Below are 23,560 nucleotides of genomic sequence, written 5' to 3'. Positions count from 1 at the left end.
CAAAAGAGAGAACTGAAAATATGAGGCAACACGCACACTGCAAGCCATCTGCCAGTGCAGGCTCTTGGAAGAACAGGCACCACCCCATGTATCCTCTTTAGAACAGCAATAATCCTGGAGTCCATTTTCCTAAAGGCAGAATATGGAGGTATTTCATGTTAAAATACCTCAGTTCAGTAGAGAAAAACCATTCAGATTATATACAAATGAATGCAAGAATTTCTTGAATATTCCAAATGTCTGCTTTTCTTTATTTCTCCATTGCCACGGTGCCAGCCTTTTGATTTCTAAAATACTTGTAAGACATATTTAGTAAGCCTCCCTTAACATTTTTACCTCTGACAGATGCACTGTGATCATATACAGTTGGATCCAAATTGTTTTCTTTATAGAAGAAATATGTGGACTTGAGAAATACCTTTTTTTCTTGAGAATAAACCATGGGGAACTTTCAAGGATGCTGGATTTTTTTTTTTTTTAAACCATTTCAGCTTTCATTTATCTGACTGCCAAGAACCCGGGCTACTTCAGTGAATTGAATGGAAGTTTACTCTTCAAAATTAACTCTTTGGGACTATGGTTTATTACCTTATTGCCAAGATAGAATCAATATTCAATGAATGTAAATTAGTTTTGTAGCTTTACATCATGCATTACTTGGAATCAAAGATTTTCAGAGGGTTGTGCACCTAAAGAATTATCATGTCCGATCATTACAATCTGTGAATTTGGGAGCCAAATTCCAGGAAAGAACAACAACAACAAAAAACTACAATACATTTTGTTCTAAATCACAGAGCAGGGAAGAGGCAGAGCTGGGACTAAACCCACTTGTCAATTTTAATACTGAATTTATTCCTATAGAGCTCTCCATGACAGGGTTACAGATGAAATGCTGAGTTTAGTTGAAAGGACAAACGTACAAAATGTTTAGAAGTAAACGGTAATATCAAGTGAGGCTGTGTTCCTGTCTTCTACAGTTTATTAAGAAAAAGCCCAAACACTACTGCTTTGATTTCAATCTACTTAATACTTCAAGGTCATATTGAGAGTGTAAGGCTCAGTCTATCAATTCTTTTCTATATTCCTTCTATTTCTTTTCAGTCTATAAATTTTTTTACACCAAAAGTCTTTTATTAGGGGTGGCATCATCATAGTTTACTTATATGTGACTCCTGATTATGTCCCGGAAACAAGCTAAATAAGTACATCATGGTAAATGCATTCTATGATGGGCTACCGAGAATAGAAAATTGTAGTACATTCAACCAGTCCATGCTAGAGGAGATCAGTCCTGGGTGTTCATTGGAAGGACTGATGTTGATGCTGAAACTCCAATATTTTGGCCACCTGATGCGAAGAGCTGACTCATTTGAAGAGACCTTGATGCTGGGAAAGATTGAGGGCAGGAGGAGAAAGGGACGATAGAGGATGAGATGGTTGAATGACATCCCCGACACAATGAACATGGGTTTGGGTGACTCCGGGAGTTGATGATGGACAAGGAGGCCTGGCATGCTACAGTTCATGGGGTTGCAAAGAGTCAGACAAGACTGAGTGACTGAACTGATCTGAACTGCTCTCGTGTCTTTTACTTGAGTTTGTCTCTTCTTAATTTCTTGGGAGGCAGATGAGACCGGGAGTGCCACCAGGCTGTGACACTGTGGCTTGAGAACGAGTCACATTTCACTGAGAGAAATGACCCCGTGGTTGGGATGCTGGGGCTCACTGCCTCGTCTCCCTGCTGTGCCCTCTTGAATGTCCACGGTCTGCTTGCTTCCTAATCTGATGTGTTTTCCTCCAGTTTCTAGTCCATAAAGCAGACCTGAATTCCTGCATTTTTCAGGGTCTTTAAAATTTTACTAAGTCAGTTTTCTACTGATGTTAAGTAAATATTCCTTGATAATAGAAAAAAAAAGTTTATGTAGAAAAATAATAAATTTAAGAAAATCTTAAAAAATAACAAAAACATACTAAATCTCCTACCTTCAGGGAATGCTAAGTACATTTTCACCCAATCATTGAATGAAATTTAGACAACTACTTAAAAAGTTTGTGAACACTGAAATAACATAGGAAAATGTTTGTTTTATACAAAATGAAAAAGGTATGACTCACAATTATAAATCAGTATCCCTGGTGGCTCAGATGGTAAAGAATCTGCCTGCAATGCAGGAGACCTGGGTTGGGAAGATCCGCTGGAGAAGAGAATGGAAAACCACTCCAATATTTTTACCTGGAAAATTCCATGGACACAGGAGCCTGGTGGGGTACGATCCATGTGTCACAAAGAGTTGGATATGACTGAGCAACTTTGACTCACTCATGATGATTATAGAGTTTATTTAAAAAAACTTCTGCAGAAACGTGCTGGAAGGATTTACACAAATTGTTTTATAGTATTTTCACATGGGTAGTGGTATTATGGATGATTAAAAGTTCCTCGTACTTTCCTGTATTTCTCAAATTCTATTTAAAGTATTCACTCAACAAATATTTATAGAACAAAAAATACGTTATCAGGTTCCTTGATAAATGTTGCCAAAAGAATTGTGATAGGCAAAGGGAGTCTGCTAACTGCTTACAAGGAATAATGAAAAACAATTCATATGCACCCAGAGTATAATTAACTAAGAGCAATGGGTAAGGCAAGCCAAATTTTGTAAGAAAATAGGAGTGTTCCAAATCTGTGAGGAGGTGAAGGAAGGGAATATTGACCAGCATGCCTTCAGCTGCAAAGAATAGAAGCCATAATCCAAAATATTTTAAAAAATGAGACATGTTGATTCACGTGGGTTGAATTGTATTTTTGAAGAATATATGCCAAAGTTCTAACACTATGCCCATAAACCTTATTTGGAAATAGGGGTTTTATAGATGTAATCAAGTTTAAAATTGAGGTCATTCTGGGTTAGGGTGGGCCCCAAATCCATTGACTGGTGTCTTTATAAACGGGGAGAGATTTGGAGACAGAGATTCAGAAGAGATGCACACATCCAGAGGGAAGCAGACGGTGTGATATTGGAGGCAGAAGTTGGAGTGCTGCTACTCCACGTCCTGAACAGCTGCCCTGAGGCACGAACTTGGCTATAAAAGCTACCTGGTGTCTCCAAGGAATGGCTTAGGGAGAGTTTGTCCGGCCCAATTCATAAACTGCCCACATGCTTGGCACCATTAGGTGGTGCAACCCACTCCACCCCATCCCCACCCCCATCCGCATCTCCATATAGTAACGTTTTTAGTGTTGATTTCATTTCCTCTCTCTAGCTTCCTATTATACCGTCTTCTACTTAAGCAGTGTGTGTGATCCCTGCTTGATGGAGGCTTCACTGCCTTACAGGAAGCATCATGCAAGGATGGAAACCAAAAGAGCACCCAGTATTTTGTCTTTGTTCTTTTTGAATCGACAAGTATATTTTATTTTAAAATAATAGAAGATTAGGACAATGGGAGGTATGTATGGAAACGTCTTCAAGAAAATGACTGCCGGCCATTCCAAAACTCACTGTTCAGACCTGTCGTCTTCAACATTTGGACATAATCAGGGGATTCACCCGATTCGGTGGTTTTATTGAACACGTTTCACAGTAGAACAGGAGGGCACTTACTAGCAAGAGGATGGAAGTCGTGGTTCCTAAGGGGAACACATAGGAGAGACGTTTATTTGTTACCATTTCTCTTTCAACAGGAAAGGTAATTGGAAAGTCAAGGGTGGTTTGGCCATAAAAATCCACGGTGAAATTCCAGCTTACTGCAATTGTGATACAAGCGCAGCTGAGGAAGAGCAACAGGGCGGACGCCTTGTAGCACAATCGGAGGAAATCAGGGTACGGGGCCTTGTTCCTGCTGACGAATAGCGCCACTGAGCTAAAAATCAGGGCCGCGGACATCATAAAATTCGCCAGCAGCATCAGGCCCTGCCCATACGAGATTTCGTCAGAAATGACCCAGCTCGAGTTGATCATGGTGTACATCGGTAACTCAACCATTATACCAGATACGTTAAATTTTTGCCGGTAGAAAGCTTCCCAGAGTCCAATGAACACGACGGAAACGATGTCGGTGTCAAACTCCCACACGTGCCAGGATCTGCTGTGGGCCAGGATTAAGCCGAGCACCCAGACCAGATAATTAAGTAAAACGCGAATCGGTTTTAAGCAGTAAGTCATTTCGGGTCGTCTGAAAACACACAGGTAGCCAGAGACGCTAGAACGACACCGCCCGGTTGCTGCCTGTCCGGCTTGGATGGCTTATTGAAAGATGGTGAGCAAGCGATGTCCTTTCTTCTTCCATGAAGTTCCAGAAGGTGGCTGCAGTGATGTCATGATCGCTGTTGAGAAGCTGTGTTGAGAATCCTTTCAACATTCTCAGTTGTTAGGTCAGGGGCGCCAGGACAACAGTTTCTTTTCTGTTGACCATCCTGGCGCGACCTCTTCTTCATCCTCTGTCTTTTTTATCAGCCTGCCCCTTGTTCAGACTTCACTTATCAGCAGTGTCTTTGTTTTTAAAGCCTAGTTCCTTGGGAAAATTAACAAAGCATTACGCTAGTTGACTCATTGGAAAAGACTGATGCTAGAGGGATTGGGGGCAGGAGGAGAAGGGGACGATGAGGATGAGATGGCTGGATGGCATCACTGACTCAATGGACGTGAGTCTGAGTGAACTCTGGGAGATGGTGATGAACAGGGAGGCCTGGCGTGCTATGATTCATGGGGTCGCAGAGTCGGACACGACTGAGCGACTGAACTGAACTGAACTGATGCTTATGGATGGTGGACAGGGAATAGGGAATGGAAATGAGAAAATATTCCTAGAAATACAGATGTCCCTTGATGATTCAGGAAAAGAGAAGGGTTTCTACCAACTGGAAACCTCTTCCTGGAGGGCTTCAGAGAGAAGGAGGGAAAGAAGAAAGGAGGGAGGGAGGCAGGTAGAAACCTGAGGGTTTCAAGTGGAAAAGAAGTAACATCACACAGGGAGCTTAGGAGCATTGCCCGGGAAATGTCAAGATTCTAAAAACTGTGTGTAACGATGGTGTACACGTGGGCAAGTACAAAACAGGCACTCTCACAAAAAACACAGGTGCTCTGCTGATACAGCAGCAACAAAACCCCTGTGGACTTGAAGAGGCCATGCTGATAAGCCCAAGGACATCTCCATTCAACCCCTGTGAACCCGTGACTAAGACTGACGGTTTCCCTTACTCCTTGACACACAGGATAGGACTCCACACCTGTTGTTAAGAAAGGAGGAAAATTGGGAAAGGAAGACTTTTTTTTTTTTTATCCTGCCACCTAGTAGAATAATAAAAATAGTTCCACTATTTGCAATCTGAACTTGTGGACAAAAATCCATATCCACGTGCCATTTTAAAGAACTGTATTATCAACTATTTCAACTTCAAAGCCATTGTCAGGACTTGCACCGTATTTTTCATCTAGCTTGTTTTAATCTGCTAATAAAAATTACAGCTTTAGAAAACAGATTTTTGGTCATTTTTCTCAAAAACAGAGAGACATTTACAGCTATTAGGTTGAGACATTCAGGGATGTCATCTGGCACCCAAGCTTATTAGTTCCACCATGCCTACTTGGTGTCACAGTCATGCTTGTTTGTGTCATTATCTCAACCTCTGATATCATGTTCATGTTCAAAGGAAGTTTAAAAGGGAAGGTATGTGCCCGATATGCTGCTGCTGCTGCTGCTGCTGCTAAGTCACTTCAGTCATGTCCAACTCTGTGCAACTCCATAAACGGCAGCCCATCAGGCTCCCCCGTCCCTGGGATTCTCCAGGCAAGAATACTGGAGTGGGTTGCCATGTCCTCCTCCAATGCATGAAACTGAAAAGTGAAAGTGAAGTCACTCAGTTGTGTCTGACTCTTAGTGACCCCCATGGACTGTATCCTACCAGGCTCCTCCATCCATAGGATTTTCCAGACAAGAGTACTGGAGTGGGTTGCCATTGCCTTCTCTGGCCAGATATGCTAGAATCTCTTTGTTAGAAAAGAAAAAGATTTCACAGGAAGCTCCAGTTCATCTCGTTAAATATTTAATGGTATACCTACCTATACGGGATATTGGAGCTGATTGCTATAATAAATAAAATCAGGACAATGTTAGTAAGGAATCTTCAGGAATGGATATGGGTGTTGCAACTGACAGGGTTTCCAACTCACTAACAGAGAAGTTAGACAAGGAAAAAAGCCTTTCCTAATTGTCTCCTATTACTTGTCAACAGTCTCTCTCATTTACAAGCCCAAAGTTTACTTGGAGTCTGTACAAGTATTAAGACAGGACAATGAAGTAGGTAACTTAATATGGCTGTGCATTGATGATGGATTTTACATTCATTATTTGATTGTTTTCTCACTGCCATCTCTGTTTATCAAACACTGATTGGTATCAGACCTCTAAGCTTCTAATAAAAAAGGAAGAAAGAAAATCTTGGCTCTTTTTCTGTTTATTTTCTATTTATACTCTGAATTCAAATAAACTTTAGCTGTGAGTATAAGCCATATTCTGTCAGGGTTGGTGAGTTTTGATAATACTTGACAAATCCTAAATTGAGAAGGTACACTTGAATGCTGATTATGAAGCCTAAAGGCGCAGCAGCATAAATCCCTCTATAGTCATTCCCATCTGTGAGGAGAGGGAGCAAAAATGGTGGGGCTTGGGGACAGTGCTTCAGATGGCTTATTTAGCACCATTTCATTGATGATGGCATGCTAGCATCTATCACATTTTGACCAAAATGCCCTACAAAACTGCAAAGTACAGGCAAGCAAGAGGAAAGACGAAAGAGAGAGTGTGCTTTTTGAAAATTTTTCTAGGAGTATCATTGATTTATAAAGTTCTGTTAGTTTCAGGTGTATGGCAAAGTCAATTACTTACACATATACTTACACATTGGGAAAGGAAGAGTTGATTTTTTTTTTTGTCACCTAGTAGAATAATAAAAAACAGTTACATCATTTGCACATCCAAATTTGTGGACTAAAATCCATATCCATGTGCCATTTTAAAAAACTATATTATCAAGTATTTCAACTTCAATATATCCACTCTATTTTATAAGACTCTTCCGCTATAGGCCATTACAGAGTACTGAGTAGGTTCTTATTAGCTGTCTCTTTTATGTATAATAGTGTGTATATGTCAATCCTGAAAGTTATGACCAACCTAGATAGCATATTGAAAAGTAGAGATATTACTTTGCCAACAAAGGTCTATCTAGTCAAGGCTATGGTTTTTCCAGTGGTCATGTATGGATGTGAGAGTTGGACTGTGAAGAAAGCTGAGCGCCAAAGAATTGATGCTTTTGAACCACGGTGTTGGAGAAGACTCTTGAGAGTTCCCTGGACTGCAAGGAGATCCAACCAGTCCATTCTGAAGGAGATCAGCCCTGGGATTTCTTTGGAGGGAATGATGCTGAAGCTGAAACTCCAGTACTTTGGCCACCTCATGTGAAGAGTTGACTCATTGGAAAAGACTCTGATGTTGGGAGGGATTGGGGGCAGGAGGAGAAGGAGACAACAGAGGATGAGATGGCTGGCTGGCATCACTGACTCGATGGATGTGAGTGTGAGTGAACTCCGGGAGTTGGTGATGGACAGGGAGACCTGGCGTTCTATGATTCATGGGGTCGCAAAGAGTCGGATGCGACTGAGCGACTGAACTGAACTGAACTGATCTTCCAATTTACCCCTCTCCCATCCCCTGAGTTTGTTTTCTGCATCTGTGACTCTACTTCTGCTTTGCATGTAGGTTTATTTGTACCTTTTTTTTTTTTAATATTCCACATATAAGCAGTATCGTGTGATCCTTGTCTTTCTGTGTCTGACTTACTTCACTCAGTATGATAATCTCTAGGTCCATCCATTGTACCGCAGGTGGTATTATTTTGTTCTTCTTCGTGGATGAGTAATATTCCATTGTCTTTATGTACCACATCATCTTTATCCATTCCTCTGCTGATGCACTGTTTCCATGTCTTGGCTACTGTAATGACTAGTGTTACAACAAAGAGTAGGGTGAATGTGTCTTTTCAAATTGCGGTTTTCTCTGAGTATATGCCCAGGAGTGGGATTGCTGGGTCATATGTTTGTTCTGTTTTCAGTTCTTTAAAGACTATTCTTTCACCAAGTAACTGTTCCTAAGATAAGAGAATTGACGGATGTCAGCTCTAAAATTAAAACTGATTAAAACTATAAGTTTATATATTTTACTCCTTTGGGAGCAGGATAGACTAGTCCAGTAAAATCTATATCATATGCTGACTTGCTTTGGCCTTTACCTTTAAGCCTATGGTCATACCAAGGCCCTCCTTGAAAAAGTCAACTATGGCCTAAATACATGAGATCATTTTATGGCCTAAATATGTTAGATCATTTTAATTTTTTAAATTTATTCACCTCTGTTTAGATTCAAGCCATGGTGGAAAGATATTCTCACTCAAAGTTGTATACATGTTTTTGTGTTATTTGTTCTAGAATGCTTAGTTGCATTGATTTATTCACTAACTTTTTTAATCAATCGCCAAACATGTGTTTATTATCCACTTACTTGCTTGGTGCTGCAGATCCAGGGGTTAACAAGACAAAGGAGGGCTCTGGTCTTCTGAACTGATACAGCTCTTTGTGCATCACAGCCTGGCACCAAGCAAAACACTTGCACATCACACCTCCTTCCCATGCATAGGCATAGTACTGCACCTAACTGGTAGTCATGTACAGATGTGAGAGTTGGAACATAAAGTAGGCCGAGCACCAAAGAACTGATGCTTTTGAACTGTGGTGTTGGAGAAGGCTCTTGAGAGTCCTGAATATTCATTGGAAGGGCTGATGCTGAAGCTGAGGCTCCAATACTTTGCCTACCTGGGGAAGAGCCGACTCATTAGAAAAGGTCCTGATGCTGGGAAAGATTGAAGGCAGGGGGAGAAGGGGATGACGGAGGATGAGACAGTTGGATGGTATCACTGACTCAATGGATATGAGTTTAAGCAAGCTTCAGGAGATGGTGAAGGACAGGGAGGCCTGGTGTGCTGCAGTCTATGGGGTGGCAGAGAGTTGGACACGACTGAGTAACTAAAAACATCTGCCTCACTTCTTTCCTGACCCCATCCCCAGACAGAAACACTCTATGCTCTGCCTGACTCTTGAGTGAAAGAATTTAAAAAACAAGCTCTTTTCAGTAGAGCGTCTCTCTTCATTTTTATTTTTGTGCTCATTCTAAATTCCATGATTCTGTACAAGAAACAGAAACCCAACACCTGCCTCTGGGGCATTTCAACATAATCATTCTCAATCTTCCATCTTCATTAATATTTAGTTGCCAATAAGAGGAATTTATTAAAGAAAGCAGGCTTCCCAGAAGTTTGTGTCTAGCTGCTTTAGACATTTTGTGTCGCTTGGTGCTCTCTTAAAGAATTCTGAGTTAAATGTGTATAAAATATTTGAAAAAAAGCTCACAAACTGGGGTAATTTTAAAGTGTGTTTATATTGTGGTGTAATTCTTACTTGAAAAAATGAAAAATCCTTTAATACCATCTTAGATAATGACTTCATGTTAACCCAAGAATGATAATGGTTAAGAATTTGTTTTTCTAGAGCTGAAATGACCTTGAGATGATCTAATTTAACTGCTATCTTTAGGCAATAAGAGATTATTAATTTTACAAAATGCAACTGAGGCAGTAAATGTTGAACATTTGCTGAAGGCCACCCAGAAGGGTTTCCTACCAACTGAGCATTTCTGTCCTCCTTTTATTTTACTTTTTCTTCATCAATCTAACTTTCTTATACTAGTAAAACTTGCTTTATGATCTCACATTAATTTATATCTGAAACCTTGATTTATATCATACTAGTGATACAACTTTCTACAATCTGCTTAATTTGTTAAATATCCTTATTTTGAAAAATGTGGAAAACCCCTATTCTGAAAGTAGGCTGTAAAGATTGGAAATTACATATGTAAAACCCTTTTAAAAAGATGCCCAAATAGTTGTTGCCATTTTATATCATTTAACACACAGTATTTACTGAGTACTTAAAGAAACAATATCAGACATTAGGAAAATAAGATGAATAAGACACAGGCATGTGAAAGTGCAGCTCACAGTCTTACGGAGGAGCAAAAGCAACATATAATTATTTCACAACACAAAGGCTTCCTTGGTAGCTTAGCTGGTAACGAATCCACCTGCAATGCAGGAGACCCGTTTGATTCCTGGTTCAGGAAGATCCCCTGGAGAAGGGATAGGCTACTCACTCCAAAATTCTTGGGCATCCCTGGTAGCTCAGATGATAAAGAATTCACCTGCAATGCAGAAGACCTGGGTTCAATCCCTGGACTGGGAGAGCCCCTGGAGGAGGGCAGTATTCTTGCCTGGAGAATACCCATGGACAGAGGAGACTGGTGGGCTACAGTCCATGGGGTCACAGAGAGTCAGACATGACTGAAGGACTAAGCAGAGCACGGCACAAGGTCAAAACTTCTTTAAAAGGTGTCTTGAATTCATGTGAAATATGTAAACCCAGCCCTTCTTAACTTCTGTTTTGGTCCCTACAGTGATCTCTAGACATGAAAGTAGGAACCTGCTTTAAGAATTCTGTGAGTTTTCCATAAAATTCCTAGAAGAAAACCTAGATAGTAAGCTCCTTGACACCAGTCTTGGCAATGATTTTTTTTTTTTTTTATTTGACCCTAAAAGCAAGGCAACAAAAGCAAAAAATACAAAGGCAGGACTATATCAGACTAAAAATCTTCTGCATAGCAAAGGAAATCGTCAACAAAATGAAAAGACAAACTATGGAACAGGAGAAAACATTTGCATGTCAGATATCTGATAAGGGATTAATATCTAAAATATATAAAGAACCCAATCAACTCAATAGCAAAACACACAGCCAAACAATCTGATTGAAAATTGGGCAGTGGATCTAAGTAAACATGTTTCCAAAGAAGATATACAGAGAGTCAACAGGTACATGAAAAGATTCCAAACATCATTAATGATCATTAATGATCAGGCAAATGCAATTCAAACCTACAATGCTGACATATCACCCCATACTTGTTAGAATATCTCTTATCAAAAATACAAGACCTATGTGTTGGCAAGGATGTGAAGAAAAGAGAAGCCTCAAGCACTGTTGGTGGGATTGTAAATTGGTACAGGCACTACAGAAAACAGTATTGAAGTTCCTAAAAAACAAAACAAACAAACAAAAAATCCCTAAAATTGCATCTATTATATGATCCAACAATTTAACTTCTGGGTGTTTATCATATGTATATAAAAACATTAACTCAAAAGTTATGTGCACCCCATGTTTACTGCAGCATTATTTTTAACATGATATTTATTTTATTTATGCATTTGTTTCTTAGCTGCACCAAGTGGCTTACGGGATCTCAGATCCCCAACCAGAGATTGAACCCACAAGCCTGGAAAAATGAATAAAGAAAATGTGGAGTATACATATATATGTATGTGTGTGAACATAATTCATCAATAAAAAATGAATGGAATGTTGCCATTTGCAACAATATGGATGGACCTTGAGGGCATTATGCTACGTGAAATAAATTAGCCAGAGAAAGACAAATACCATTTGATCTCTTATATGTAGAGTATAAAATTTTGTTTCAAAAAGCTCATGGAGATAGAGAACTAACTGATGGTTGACAGAGGCTGAGGCTGGAGAGTGAGCAAAATGAGGGAAGTAGGTGAAAAGGTCGGAGAAGGCAATGGCACCCCACTCCAGTACTCTTGCCTGGAAAATCCCACGGACTAAGGAGCCTGGTAGGCTGCATGAGGTCGCTAAGAGTCGGACACAACTGAGTGACTTCACTTTTCACTTTCATGCACTGGAGAAGGAAATGGCAACCCACTCCAGTGTTCTTGCCTGGAGAATCCCAGGGACGGGGGAGCCTGGTGGGCTGCCGTCTATGGGGTCACACAGAGTTGGACACGACTGAAGCGACTTAGCAGCAGTAGCAGCAGCAGGTGAAAAGGTACAGACTTCCAGTTATAAAATAGATTTGGGGATGTAGCATATCGCATGAGAACAATAGTTAACAATACTGGATTTCATATTTGAATATTGCTAAGAGAGTTAATCTTTTATTGCGTAAAAGATACCATTAAATAATAATGATAAAAAAATCTGTATGTATGATGATGTATGTTAACTATACAGTGTGATGATCCTTTTGCAAAATATACACATCACAAATTATGTTGTACACACATAACTAATGTAATGAACATAAATTATACTTCAAGTTTTAAAACTAGTATGAGTTTCTATGTGGCAGTGATGAACTGAGTCACTGAACATTTTTGTTCAGAAAAGTCTACTATTTCTCATGTTCTCACTTTTTCACTATGGAGGACTCTCAGTCTTGGATGAGTATCCCTTACTTCTGCTTCTTTGAGCTCAGCAACATAGCTGGTTAATAATTTGTGGCAAATAGTTCTTTCCATCCTCAGATTTTACCAAGGTCGCCAAAACCAGGGCACTTCCTTCTGAGTCAGTCTTGCTAAGAGAGGCTTGTCTTGTCCCTGGTAAGATATTTGCATAATCTCCTGACCATAATCTTGATTTTCAGAGCTAATCAGGCAAAAATCCACAGTTCCTCAAACTGCGTGTGTGCCCTCCACTTCTGTGCCCCCTGCCTGAATGACTGGCACCGCTGAACCTCAGAGCAGCCATTTGAAAGCATTGGGAGGACCCTGAGCCAAACCAGGAGAAGTGTGCCCTTTCTGGTCTGGCACCTGCCTGTTCTTCCAGTTCCATAAACGGAAGACTTGCAGGAGCTCCTCACACAAGATGTTAGTAATAATCCAATTGTTGAAGTTTAGCCAGAAGAGCTTATCCCAAACAAAGTAGTGCACGTTGGCATTCAAAAGAAAGGGGCCAAGCAAGGCAGGAAGCAAGGGAAAAAAAACAAAACCCAAAACTTTTGAGCTGCCAGAGCAGCAGGGCCGCCGAATGACTGATTAAATTCTTTTTGTCTTTTCAATCTGAGCTTTCACATAAAGATTAAAGAGCATCTCTAGTTGCTGCGAATCTGGGCGTCTTGACAGCGGGGTTTAATTCGGTCTTGCTTTCTGCCTGATGCGGAGTGACACCCTGTACAGGCTGGACGGGCTCGGCAGATGGACGGAATTGCTCTCGAGGCCCTTCAGCCCCCAGGTCCCCACCCCGCCTCCCGATCTCAGACTAGCAGGGAGGTGCAAGGCCCTGCATCCGGGTCCCAGGAATGAAGGCGACACTTTCTCGCTGGAAGCGACTCCTAGAAGCTGAGAGCAGAACCGAATTGACAGGTGACCTTACTGATCAGTTTTACTCTGCAGTTCAGCGTCCTGGTTCAGAGCGCAGGTTCTGAACTGGATTCTGCTCCTTCGCCTGACAAAAGCGATTCCACACCTCTTAGCCTCAGTTTCCTCACCCCTAAAATGGGGGCGATATCAGTTCATACCTCACAGGCTTATGGGGCTTCCCAGGAGGCTCAGTGGTAAACCATCCGCCGGCTGATGGTGAGAAATAATTCCTACCATGTTCTTAGCAAAATAGTTGACAGAGATTATAGATTGAATTAGTGTTTCCAATCAGCAGAATATGTTGTGGCTTAATAATGATAATACCTGGAGAAGGAAACAGCGACCCACTCCAGTACTCTTGCTTGGAGAATCCCATGGACAGAGGAGTCTGATAGGCTACAGTCCACGGGGTTGCAAGAGTCCAACACGACATAGCAAATAAACTACCACCAATAATAATAATAATAGCATCAATAGTGTGGTTCCTAGATCGAACTAATTTGGATACTTGAATGACACTAGCCTACAGACTGTCTACCTAATGAAAATGGTAACTCTGACCTCTAAAAGGCCATCAGAATGTTATGCTTTATTTAACATAAGTGAGCTGAGCATTTTGCAGCAGCCTCTATAGGGTCTGTTTATTAACTGGTGAGGAATCGTTAAGTCCCCAGAAACCAGGCAAACTGGGTCCTTGCCACATAAACCCAGTTAGAGATCTAGGTGGGAATCCAGTTATGCCTAGGGGCAAATGATTATTGCTGAGTTGCACTCCAGGAAAAAGATGGGAAGGGCAGATGCTAAAGCTTATCCTTTCACCTGGATTATTCCATTTACAGCACCCCTTGCTCTTTAAATGTCAGAACCCACAGCTTTAGTGAAGGGTATATACGGTAGCAAAGGGGAGTAATATAAAGTCTAGAAATCAATGTGGAACTCCAACCACTGTATTTCTTTAAATCCAAGGGAGCAAACAACTTTGAGAAACATTTTTCAGCTTCCAAATGTTTCTGTTTCCTTAATTTGTCATTTACAAAAGGATATATGAATTGGGCAAACTAAATAGAAAACAATAGATATAAAATGTGAATTGGCATGCAACTTGTACATGAAAATATTTTCCTGTGATGTGCTTACTTTAACGTGTGTGCACCTAATACATATACATACAATGTCTTCACCTTCACTGACCTCTAGAGATAGTTCCTATAATCTCTGACTTTGAGCACCTGGAATATTTAGAATTTGCTCAGGTGGTCTTACATGTTTGTGAATTCTGGCCCCAGAGATTCTGTTTTTAACTGATGAACAGCCTCTGGTGGCTTCTGCTTTCTAGCCTCCCCAAACAGCTGCTTACCCCACTATCCATATCTATTTTCCTCTGTGATTTTGCACAATTCATTGCTAACACTTCGTTAGTGATTCAAGAAACACACTTCTACTGAGACTTATAAGCTGTTAAAAAAAAAATGGTATCAGTCTCAAAAATAGCTGGCCTAAAGTACCTGAGTCTTTTCTAATATGGTTGGTCTGTTTAGTCTCTTACCTGCCAAACAAATAAGTTATTGAAAATTCTCTCCATACATTTCATTGGATCCTTTTCTTAACTTTCTTCTTCTCTTGTTTTCTCCACCACCACAACTCTGGTCTCCATCTCCCTTTTAAGGAAGAATTGAAGTTCTTGTTACTTAATAATCTTCATTCCAGCTCATTTCTTCTACCAGGTTACAGAAACTACATGTGTATATTTTAAAAGTTGCTCAAATACTATATCCCCTTAGTAGATCACAGCCTTGTCATGAGAAGGGGCTTGGGTAACTCAATGAACCCATGGGCCATGTGGGTACAATGAGCATAATTGTATGGTAGCTGGAAGATTCTTTGGCATGGTCCTTCTTTGCGACTGAAGTGAAAACTGACCTTTTCCAGTCCTGTGTCCACTGCTGAGTTTTCCAAATTTGCTGGCATGTTGAGTGCAGCACTTCAACAGTATCACCTTTCAGAATTTGAAATAGCTCAGCTGGAATTGGTGGCATCACCGAGTCAATGAACATGAATTCGGGCAAATTTGGGAGATACTGAAGGACAGGGAAGCCTGGCCCTCTATAGTCCATGCTGTTGCAAAGGGTTGGACACAACTCAGCAACTGAACAACAACATCAAAAGCACTATGTAAAGCCGTGAGGTCATCTATCTTGGGTTTTGAAATACTACCCACCTCTTCTTTTAAGTCATACTCTGATTCACACTTCTAGGAAAGCATCCCTGTCACAGAAGCAAATCCTGGAGACAACATGGAATGTGGAAAGATCCCTTTCATTTATAAGAATGTAATATATGCATCTTCAATAACTGCAACCACTAACACTTGCAGAGAGCTCACAGGATGCCAGGCCCTGTGCCAAACCCTTTTTTTGCACCAATTAGTAAGTCCTTGCAAAAACCTTTTGAGGGAAACAGTATTATATTTTCCATTTGAGGAAATTGAGATTTGGAGAAGGGGAGCAATTGACTAAAGGTGGCAGTGGTTACATTGGGGATGAAACCCAGATGGTCTGACTTGGGAGCTCTCACTGCTGGCACCGAACTGCTACCTGTGTGTTATGTTAACTTGAACCACGTGAGAGTCACCGGGCCAGAAAGAGGACTCTCCGTCCATTCATAATGAACTTGGCCTAGCCTCGTGTGTCAAAGTCAACTGAGTTTAAACTTGCCATTTGTGTTCTGACTTTGGTACAGGAAGGTGTTTTGTGCAAAGACGACCAGAGAGAGCCTTAGATACAGCAAATACGTGAGCTTAGAAAAAAATGTTAATATACTTGGGTCTCACTTTTTCATCTGGAAATTGGGAGAAAGATAACTTTCCAACTCTCTCCTATGTCATGAAACACCAAAGCTGAAATTTGAAAACTGTAGAAATGCCTGCCACAGGCTCATTACACAATTATTAGTAGTCGTCTTTTATATGGTTGCATATACCCATATGTTACTGCAGACAATCAGTCTGTCCATTTCCCTGTCTCTCCCAGGTTTTGCTGTTGCATTTAAAAGTTGCCATTCAATTTATATTTAGCAGAAAGTGGAAGATTTGCAGACTGATTTACAAAGAGAAATTTGCTAAGCTGCTGTTTTTCTACATTCAATACCATTTTTAATAGTGTCACACACTCAGTAAAGAGCACGGTTTATACTGCTCCCTGTGGAAAGACTGAGGAGAAACTGGCCCCAGAGAAGTTTCTGGCTCTCCATCACTCATATTTTCAGTAATTAGCCTATGGAAACCTTGGTGTAAGTGCAAGTATGCTATCAGTCTTGGGGCAGATCTCAAGCTATCCCCTATGTGCTAAGAGTCTCGGAATCCCTCTGCAGACTTTATTTTCTGGGATGAATTTCAAAGCAGATTCATTATCAAACATCTGCCAGGGTCACTCTGAGTGTGATGTGGGTATTAGCATTAAGTCAGCAGTGAAAAATCAAAGACAGATGCCCCCTTTTTTATTTTAAAGGAAAATGGGTTTTTTTTATTTCCCTTAAAAACTAAGTTTATAGCACTTAATTTTATTTTTTTTAGGCAATCAACTTATCCCTTTCTACCACTAGGAAGCAGAGAGAAGACCCAAAACTCAACCCCAATAGTCAGAGCTATTTCTATGAAATACACGATCTCATGTCTCTAGGGGCCATATGTCCTGAGTGCAAACCTTTTTTGATACATCCCTGTACTTGACCATACCAGACCATATGCCTGAAAGAAGCACTACAGCTAGGTTTTAGGGTGTCCAACTTTGATTTTGGTTTTGGTGGCTGAAACTGCAGAGTGGCTTAGAGAGGTCTTATGCAGAATGACAAAGCACCTTCACCAGCTAGTAACACAAAAGACCTAAATGGTATCTGAGCACCAAAGAGCAGAGCAGTCTCTGGAACAACCAAGGTTATCTACTCAGCAATGTTTTCCCATCACTCTGTACTTGACCTGGTACTGAGTAAAACTTCACTAAATGATATATAATAAAGTAAATGCAATAAAACAATGATTAAATGAATAAATGACTGAAAAAAATAGAGAGCAATTAGATCCCTAGGTCAACATTTGACTCTCAAACTGAATCCTTCCCTTCTATAATTTTTTTTCCCTTTGTTTCCTTTCTGAAACAAACTTGCAGTTTATTTAAGCAGTCAAAGCGAAACACATATGCACATGCACTCACACACACCCACACGCTCACACATACCCACTCAAATATGGGCTAATCAGGTGGACAAAGAGTGTGCCGGGATTTGTCCGATAGCATTCATGACCTTAAGAATGAACTTGGCTTTGTCCCAAAGCATCTATTTCAACAACAGACTTCACTGCTCAATCGCACAAAAACCAACTCAAGTAGAGGAGAAACGATTGTGTATTTTGTCAGCTGCTAATCTCAAAGTCTCTGCTCACCCTTGGCTAAAGGCCGAGACATGACTCTTGCAAGAGCCTCTCTTTGCTGAAGACAATAATAAGGATAATGAAGGCAAAGGTTTGAACACAGGGGATGTAGCCTGGCTCCTCTGACTTTCACACATACCATCCTAAGTAAGAAATACATATATAGGTCACCCTCCCTATTACCATTTATTCTCAGTCACAGGGCTATAAGAAGGAAAAACACTTTTTAATGGGATTCTCTAGAAATGCTAAAAGATACAGAGGTGGTAGCTTGTTTCAGAAGACTGAAGAAAGTTAGAAATGGAAAGTATCTGCTCAGGGTTTGTTGCGCTTCTCCTTGGAAATGACTTGCAGTCTTTAATTAGAGTTATAATGTTAAGGTGAAAGTGAAAGTGAAGTCGCTCAGTCGTGTCCGACTCTTTGCGACTCCATGGACTGTAACCTATCAGGCTCCTCTGTCCATGGGATTTTCCAGGCCATAGCACTGGAGTGGATTGCCATTTCCTTCTCCAGCGGATCTTCCCTACCCAGGGATCGAACCCAGGTCTCCTGCATTGTAGACAGACACTTTACCATCTGAGCCAAATTGTATGTTAGAAGATAGAGACATACATGTTATATACATGTATAGTAAATATTATCCATGGACATGTATACTCTTATTTGCATTTACACATAAAAATATATTTAGTACTTTAGCAAGTTCTTGCCTGTTGAGGTTTTTAAACAAAGGTCTATTTGCCTTACTGTGTTAATACTGGTAGCTATACTTTTAATCTTTCTTTTCTTTAGTTTTCCTCTGAAACAGTGATGGTCCTCTTTTCCACTTGATTTTCCTTCATTTCTTATGTTCTCATGAGGTCATCAATCATGGTGCCCAACATCCCGTGGCCATCTGTATGGGCACATGAGCCAGGAGCAGCAGCCTCTATAATTCACCCGCTGGAGTGCTCTCCCCATCGTGACATCCAGAGTGTGGCTGTGCTCCAGACAGACTCCAGACTCCTCACTTCATTTTTCCCCAGAAAAATCCTGAGATAGCCCAGGGACTTGAATGGCCACTGTCTCCTCTAACTTGTGGAGAGACTGTCAGAAGCACAAAGCTTCAGAGGAAGAGAGAGATAGAAACACAACAATCACCTTTCTCCCTGAATTTTGCACTGTTTGACCTTAAAAGAGCTTCATGCCTGCCTGCAGGAGCGACAGCAACTGAAGGCATTAAGAATAATATCTTGGTAATAGTTGAGTAACCAGGTGGAAAGTTCTATGGTCTTGGAGTTGGGTATCAGGATTTCTTCTTTATTGGGGAAATAACTTTATTGGGAAAATAAGCCATGGGGTAAGTCAGCTTGAGCTAAGATTTCTGATTGGGGAAGTATTACTCTACAGAAGGGACAACGATGTGTAGTAGGTGGGATGTGCTGGGAAGAAGGGTATCAAGAGGAAATAGAATAGGAAAGATGGCAATGAGGAGGTTCAGGTGAGCACAGGAAGGGATATATAACATACGGATTACCCTTCCCTGCCCTCCTGCAAAGACTCACTCATGGCCCTGAATCCATTGGAGTTTTGAGGTGTGTGTACTTTTGCATAAACTGATAAGGGGTGATGCCTTCACGATAGGGGCAAATGTAGCATGGGTCTTCACTGGTCACCATCAAATCCTAAGTCTTAGAAAGGGGACAAAAAGGTATTTGAGAAGAGATGGGCTTTCACACACAGCAGAAGTAATTCTTTACTAATTATACACAGATTTCTGAGATCTCGACACACACTGGCTGACTTCCGGGTGATAGCTGTAAAATGAATGGATAATACCTTGAACCCTGGAAGATGAAGAAGGCAGGGTATTTCTCATTTGAAGAGACATCACTCTCTGTAGGCCCATTTCCAAGACTGTGCTCCAGGATTTAGGTCCTTTGCAAACCCTTATGAATAACAATGCTGTAAAGACAATAATCCTTGCAGGGTTTTCAACTTTAAATAAATACTTTTGAAGATGTTGCCAGCACATGACATAGTGCTTAACCAAATTCTTCTCACTAACAGCGGTGAAGATTTGGAGCTGTCTTCCCTGACCTGCTCTTGTACATCTTTCTCTTCTCAAAATGCATGGTTCATCAAACCCGAGAAAGGACAGAACTAGGGTGGGTTACACCACTGTCCAAATGTAACACTAAACACCCTCCTCCCTTTCCCGTTAAGTGTACTCTACCACGGCAGCTTCCACTAGGCTGAGGAACTTCATTTTCACTGCAGGGGAAGGTCACACTCTAGAAAAAGACGAAGCTTGGTAAGAAAGCATTTCATCTAATGAGTCTGATCACGCAGCCCCCACCAGCTCTTACCGATCCTAGAGTCGTCTTCTCATCTTCTGGTTTGCTCACATGCTATTAGATCTTGAACTCCTTTTCTCGGCACAAATACCATGTCTACGCATGCGATGAGCACTCATAATTTATAATTTAGTGAAAAGCTATCTTCCCCAGGAGCTTTCCAGCTATCTCTTACATCTTCTGCATTATTGATCCAATTTTCCCTCCCACTCGTTTATTCCCATCAGCGCTCAAATATGCAGTAATGTTTCCTTCCTTAGTTTCTGTGGTCTCACACCGGTCTCTGCTATTAACCTGCTTCCCTGTCTAGTCGAACTCCAGGAGTTGCTTGTCTATACCAGCTGCTTCTATTTATTGTCTCTCCTATCATTCCTTAATCCAATCTGAGTTTTTAATCCCCCCACCCCTATAACTGAAAGCTACACATGACCTCTACATTATACAATCTGTTTAGTTCTCAGTTCTTTTCTTATTAAAACTCTCCACACAGTTAAAATTGAACAATCTCTAATCTATAATGAGGAACACTAATAAGATACATACTACCATATATAAAGTAGATAATCAACAAGGACCTACTGCAGAGCACAGGGAATTGTGTTCAATATTCTGTAATAAACTTTACGGGAAAAGAATCTGCAAAAGAATGCATATATGTACATGTTTAACTGAATCGTTTTGCTGTACGCCTGAAACTTACATATCCTTGTATATCAACTCTGCTCCAAAATAAAATAACATTTTAAATTAAATGAAAGATACAGAAATTTTAAAAAGTGGTACTGCTCAAACATATACTACTGGCTGTTGCAGGATTGGGGATCAAATCACGCAGCAAATGTGAAAGCATTTTGTAAAATAATTAGCCATTATATGCAAATTAATATGTTGAGAATATTATACAAAATCCAGCTCACTGAATTATCTTTAAAGCTAGCAGAGCTGAGGAAATACAGGTGACCATATGCCATCCCTTAGTCTTTTTAATCTTGAATCTGTGGCAAGAGATTTTATTCTATTTTGTTTTAAAGCTTTAGTCTTACACCATTTATAATTGTGTCTTAGTCTCACTCTCATTTTGGAAAGCTGTCCTAAAATGAAAAGAACAGAAGATAAGCCTGTAAAGAGACGTGATCTAGCTCTCAGAATAATCTGTGTAAAGGTCATAATTGTTGTGATTTTACTGTTAGGCCTCTGTTCCTACTTCAATGGCCTCAATATTAATCTTGCAATTTCTACACTTAAAAAAATAAGACAGCATGTTCCAGTTGGAAGGACACTCAAGAAAGAATGTTTTAAAATCTTAATTTGTAGATAGAGACTTAAAGCCTCATAGCAAATTTTAGAGAGTGGGAACTACTGTGATTCATGGATATTGTTCCTTGAACCCATCTTTCCTTTGCTTTGCCATCTAATCTGCCTGCCTAAGTGCCAGACTTCAGAAAGTTTGGGGTATCATAAGTCACTGTGGTAGCACATTTAAATAAAAATAATTTTTCATAGTAGATTCTGGACTAGACTCAAGCCCTTCCTTATGTAACTGTAGTGCTTTAATGATAGTGAGAATCCCTTTTACCAAATAGTTTCTAAGAATACCAAGTCTATAAATTTGGATATTTTGCAATAAAATGACAGGAGTTGGGGGAGAGATCACCTATGCTTTCTTCGCCCACATCCAGTAGAACATTCTCAAGTTTATCTATTTTCCTCTTTAGAATGGATGCTGCTGGGATTGAGCATGAGAATGTAGCTTCTTTGGATTATAACTTGATTGCCCCAGGTCCCCGTATTTGATTGCTTTCTTTGTGGTCATGTGAAAAATTACAGCTAAGTCAGTTTCAATTTCCCAATTGGAAAATTCACTTCTTACTGGAGTCTCAACCTTACTTGTTCCTGTTTGTATCTTGCTGATCCCTAAAGACTTTTACTGAATCAAAGGGTCATTGATCATTGGCTAATTTGTTCCTAAGATCCAACTGAAGAGATAAGTATCTATAAATCATCTTTGACTCAACTAATTTTTCATACTTTGCACAAAAGGGTTTGAATAATCTTCAAACACAGTATGCTTTTCTGATGAGATAATGGTAACCAGTGCAGAGATATCTTTGATGACAATGAATTTGAAAATAAATGTACATAATATCTAGCCTCAACCTAAGTATTGTGATTTTCTATCTCTTTTTTGTAAGATGAACAGTCATAAAAATATTTTGTAAAAAAATTCCCATTCATAGACAGATAACCATCATCCTTTTCATTATACTGTAGATGAGACTTTTAAAAAATTACCACATTTTGTGACAACTACTATTATTGCTGCTGTTGTTGCTTTTGAGGGCTGTCCAAGAGAGACCAAGCCAGAAATTAGTAAAAGGTGATAAAGGCAGATTTTATTCAATGATAACTTCTGTAGTAGTGAAGAGAGTCCAGGGTAAACTGAGCTCAACATCACCAAAACAAAAGGGAGAAGACTTTTTAGTGTTGAGTGTGCTAAAAGAAAGACATGGAAGGACATTAAGGGGAATTGGGTCCATGTAAGTCAGTCATCTGGGTTTGCTAATTACTATTTGCCTGCATGCTAAGTCACTTCAGTCACATCCAACTCTTTGCGACCTTGGGACTGTAGTCTGCCAAGCTCCTCTGTCCATGTGATTCTCCAGGCAAGAATAGAGGAGTGGGTTGCCATTTCCTTCTCCAGGGGATCTTCCCAGACCCAGGGATTAAACCTGCATTTCTTACACCTCCTGCCTTGGCAAGGAGGTTCTTTACCACGAGGCCCACATAATTACTGCTTATCCAAGGGGAAAAAGACTGCTCATATCTTGTGACAAAAGATAGTTGTGCAAGTTAGAGCAGGGCGCCCAGTGAAGTTAGGCCCTTGCCCTTCCAAAGGAACTGCAGGTGAGGGCTGTCTCCTTGAATGTCTGCATTTCAGAGAGACTGCTCCTAAATCCTCGAGAAGACAGTTCTGAGTGGTAGAAGATTTATGTCAGAGAAAAATATATATAATCCCAAACTTTCTAAAGGAACTGCTCTAAGCAAAAGCATAAAGGCACTATTCACCTATTGCAAAGTTTTGGCTGGAGCAAACAGTAAATTCCCCTGGCAGTCAAGCAGGCATTTAAGGGCACCTGAGGTCATGTTAGGAATATGGCCTTAAGTTTCTAGAAGGCATATTAGAGTTTGATCAAGTCTTTGAATGTAGGAATTCAGATAAAATCATTTTGTGCTGAGTGTTTTGCAGACTTAGGGCCTCCTCTGAGTCAGGTATGGAATTTGTTGGAACATTGCATGCAATATTGAGTTCACCCCCACCAAAACCCTAAAAGGTACTATTTTCAACTCCTTTCAATGTCTTCATTAATTTAGGTTCATAGAAAGATCTCATGATTATCAGTTGGTAGACCTAGGAGCTGAAGCCAGTTATGTCTTCAATGCAAATCTTACCGATTCTCTAAAAGGTAA

The 23,560-nt window shown here is 40.3% G+C and overlaps 1 protein-coding gene across 1 annotated transcript in view; it reads right to left on the bottom strand.

Annotated features, from left to right (window-relative positions):
• LOC138074046 (uncharacterized) overlaps window positions 1-23,560 on the bottom strand; it is a 76,607-nt gene that overhangs the window by 2,815 nt on the left and 50,232 nt on the right. The window contains exons 2-4 of the mRNA XM_068966045.1: window positions 13,357-13,460; window positions 7,885-8,007; window positions 3,555-4,249 (exon numbers count right to left, since the gene is read on the bottom strand). Of these exons, the coding sequence (XP_068822146.1) occupies window positions 3,555-4,249; window positions 7,885-8,007; window positions 13,357-13,460 (922 nt within the window). The remainder of the gene's footprint in view (window positions 1-3,554; window positions 4,250-7,884; window positions 8,008-13,356; window positions 13,461-23,560) is intronic.

Source organism: Capricornis sumatraensis, chromosome 2 (assembly GCF_032405125.1).
Source record: "Capricornis sumatraensis isolate serow.1 chromosome 2, serow.2, whole genome shotgun sequence".
Lineage (NCBI taxonomy): Eukaryota > Metazoa > Chordata > Mammalia > Artiodactyla > Bovidae > Capricornis > Capricornis sumatraensis.
Note: the sequence above shows the minus strand (reverse complement) of the source record. Positions and strands in the feature narration are given on the sequence as shown.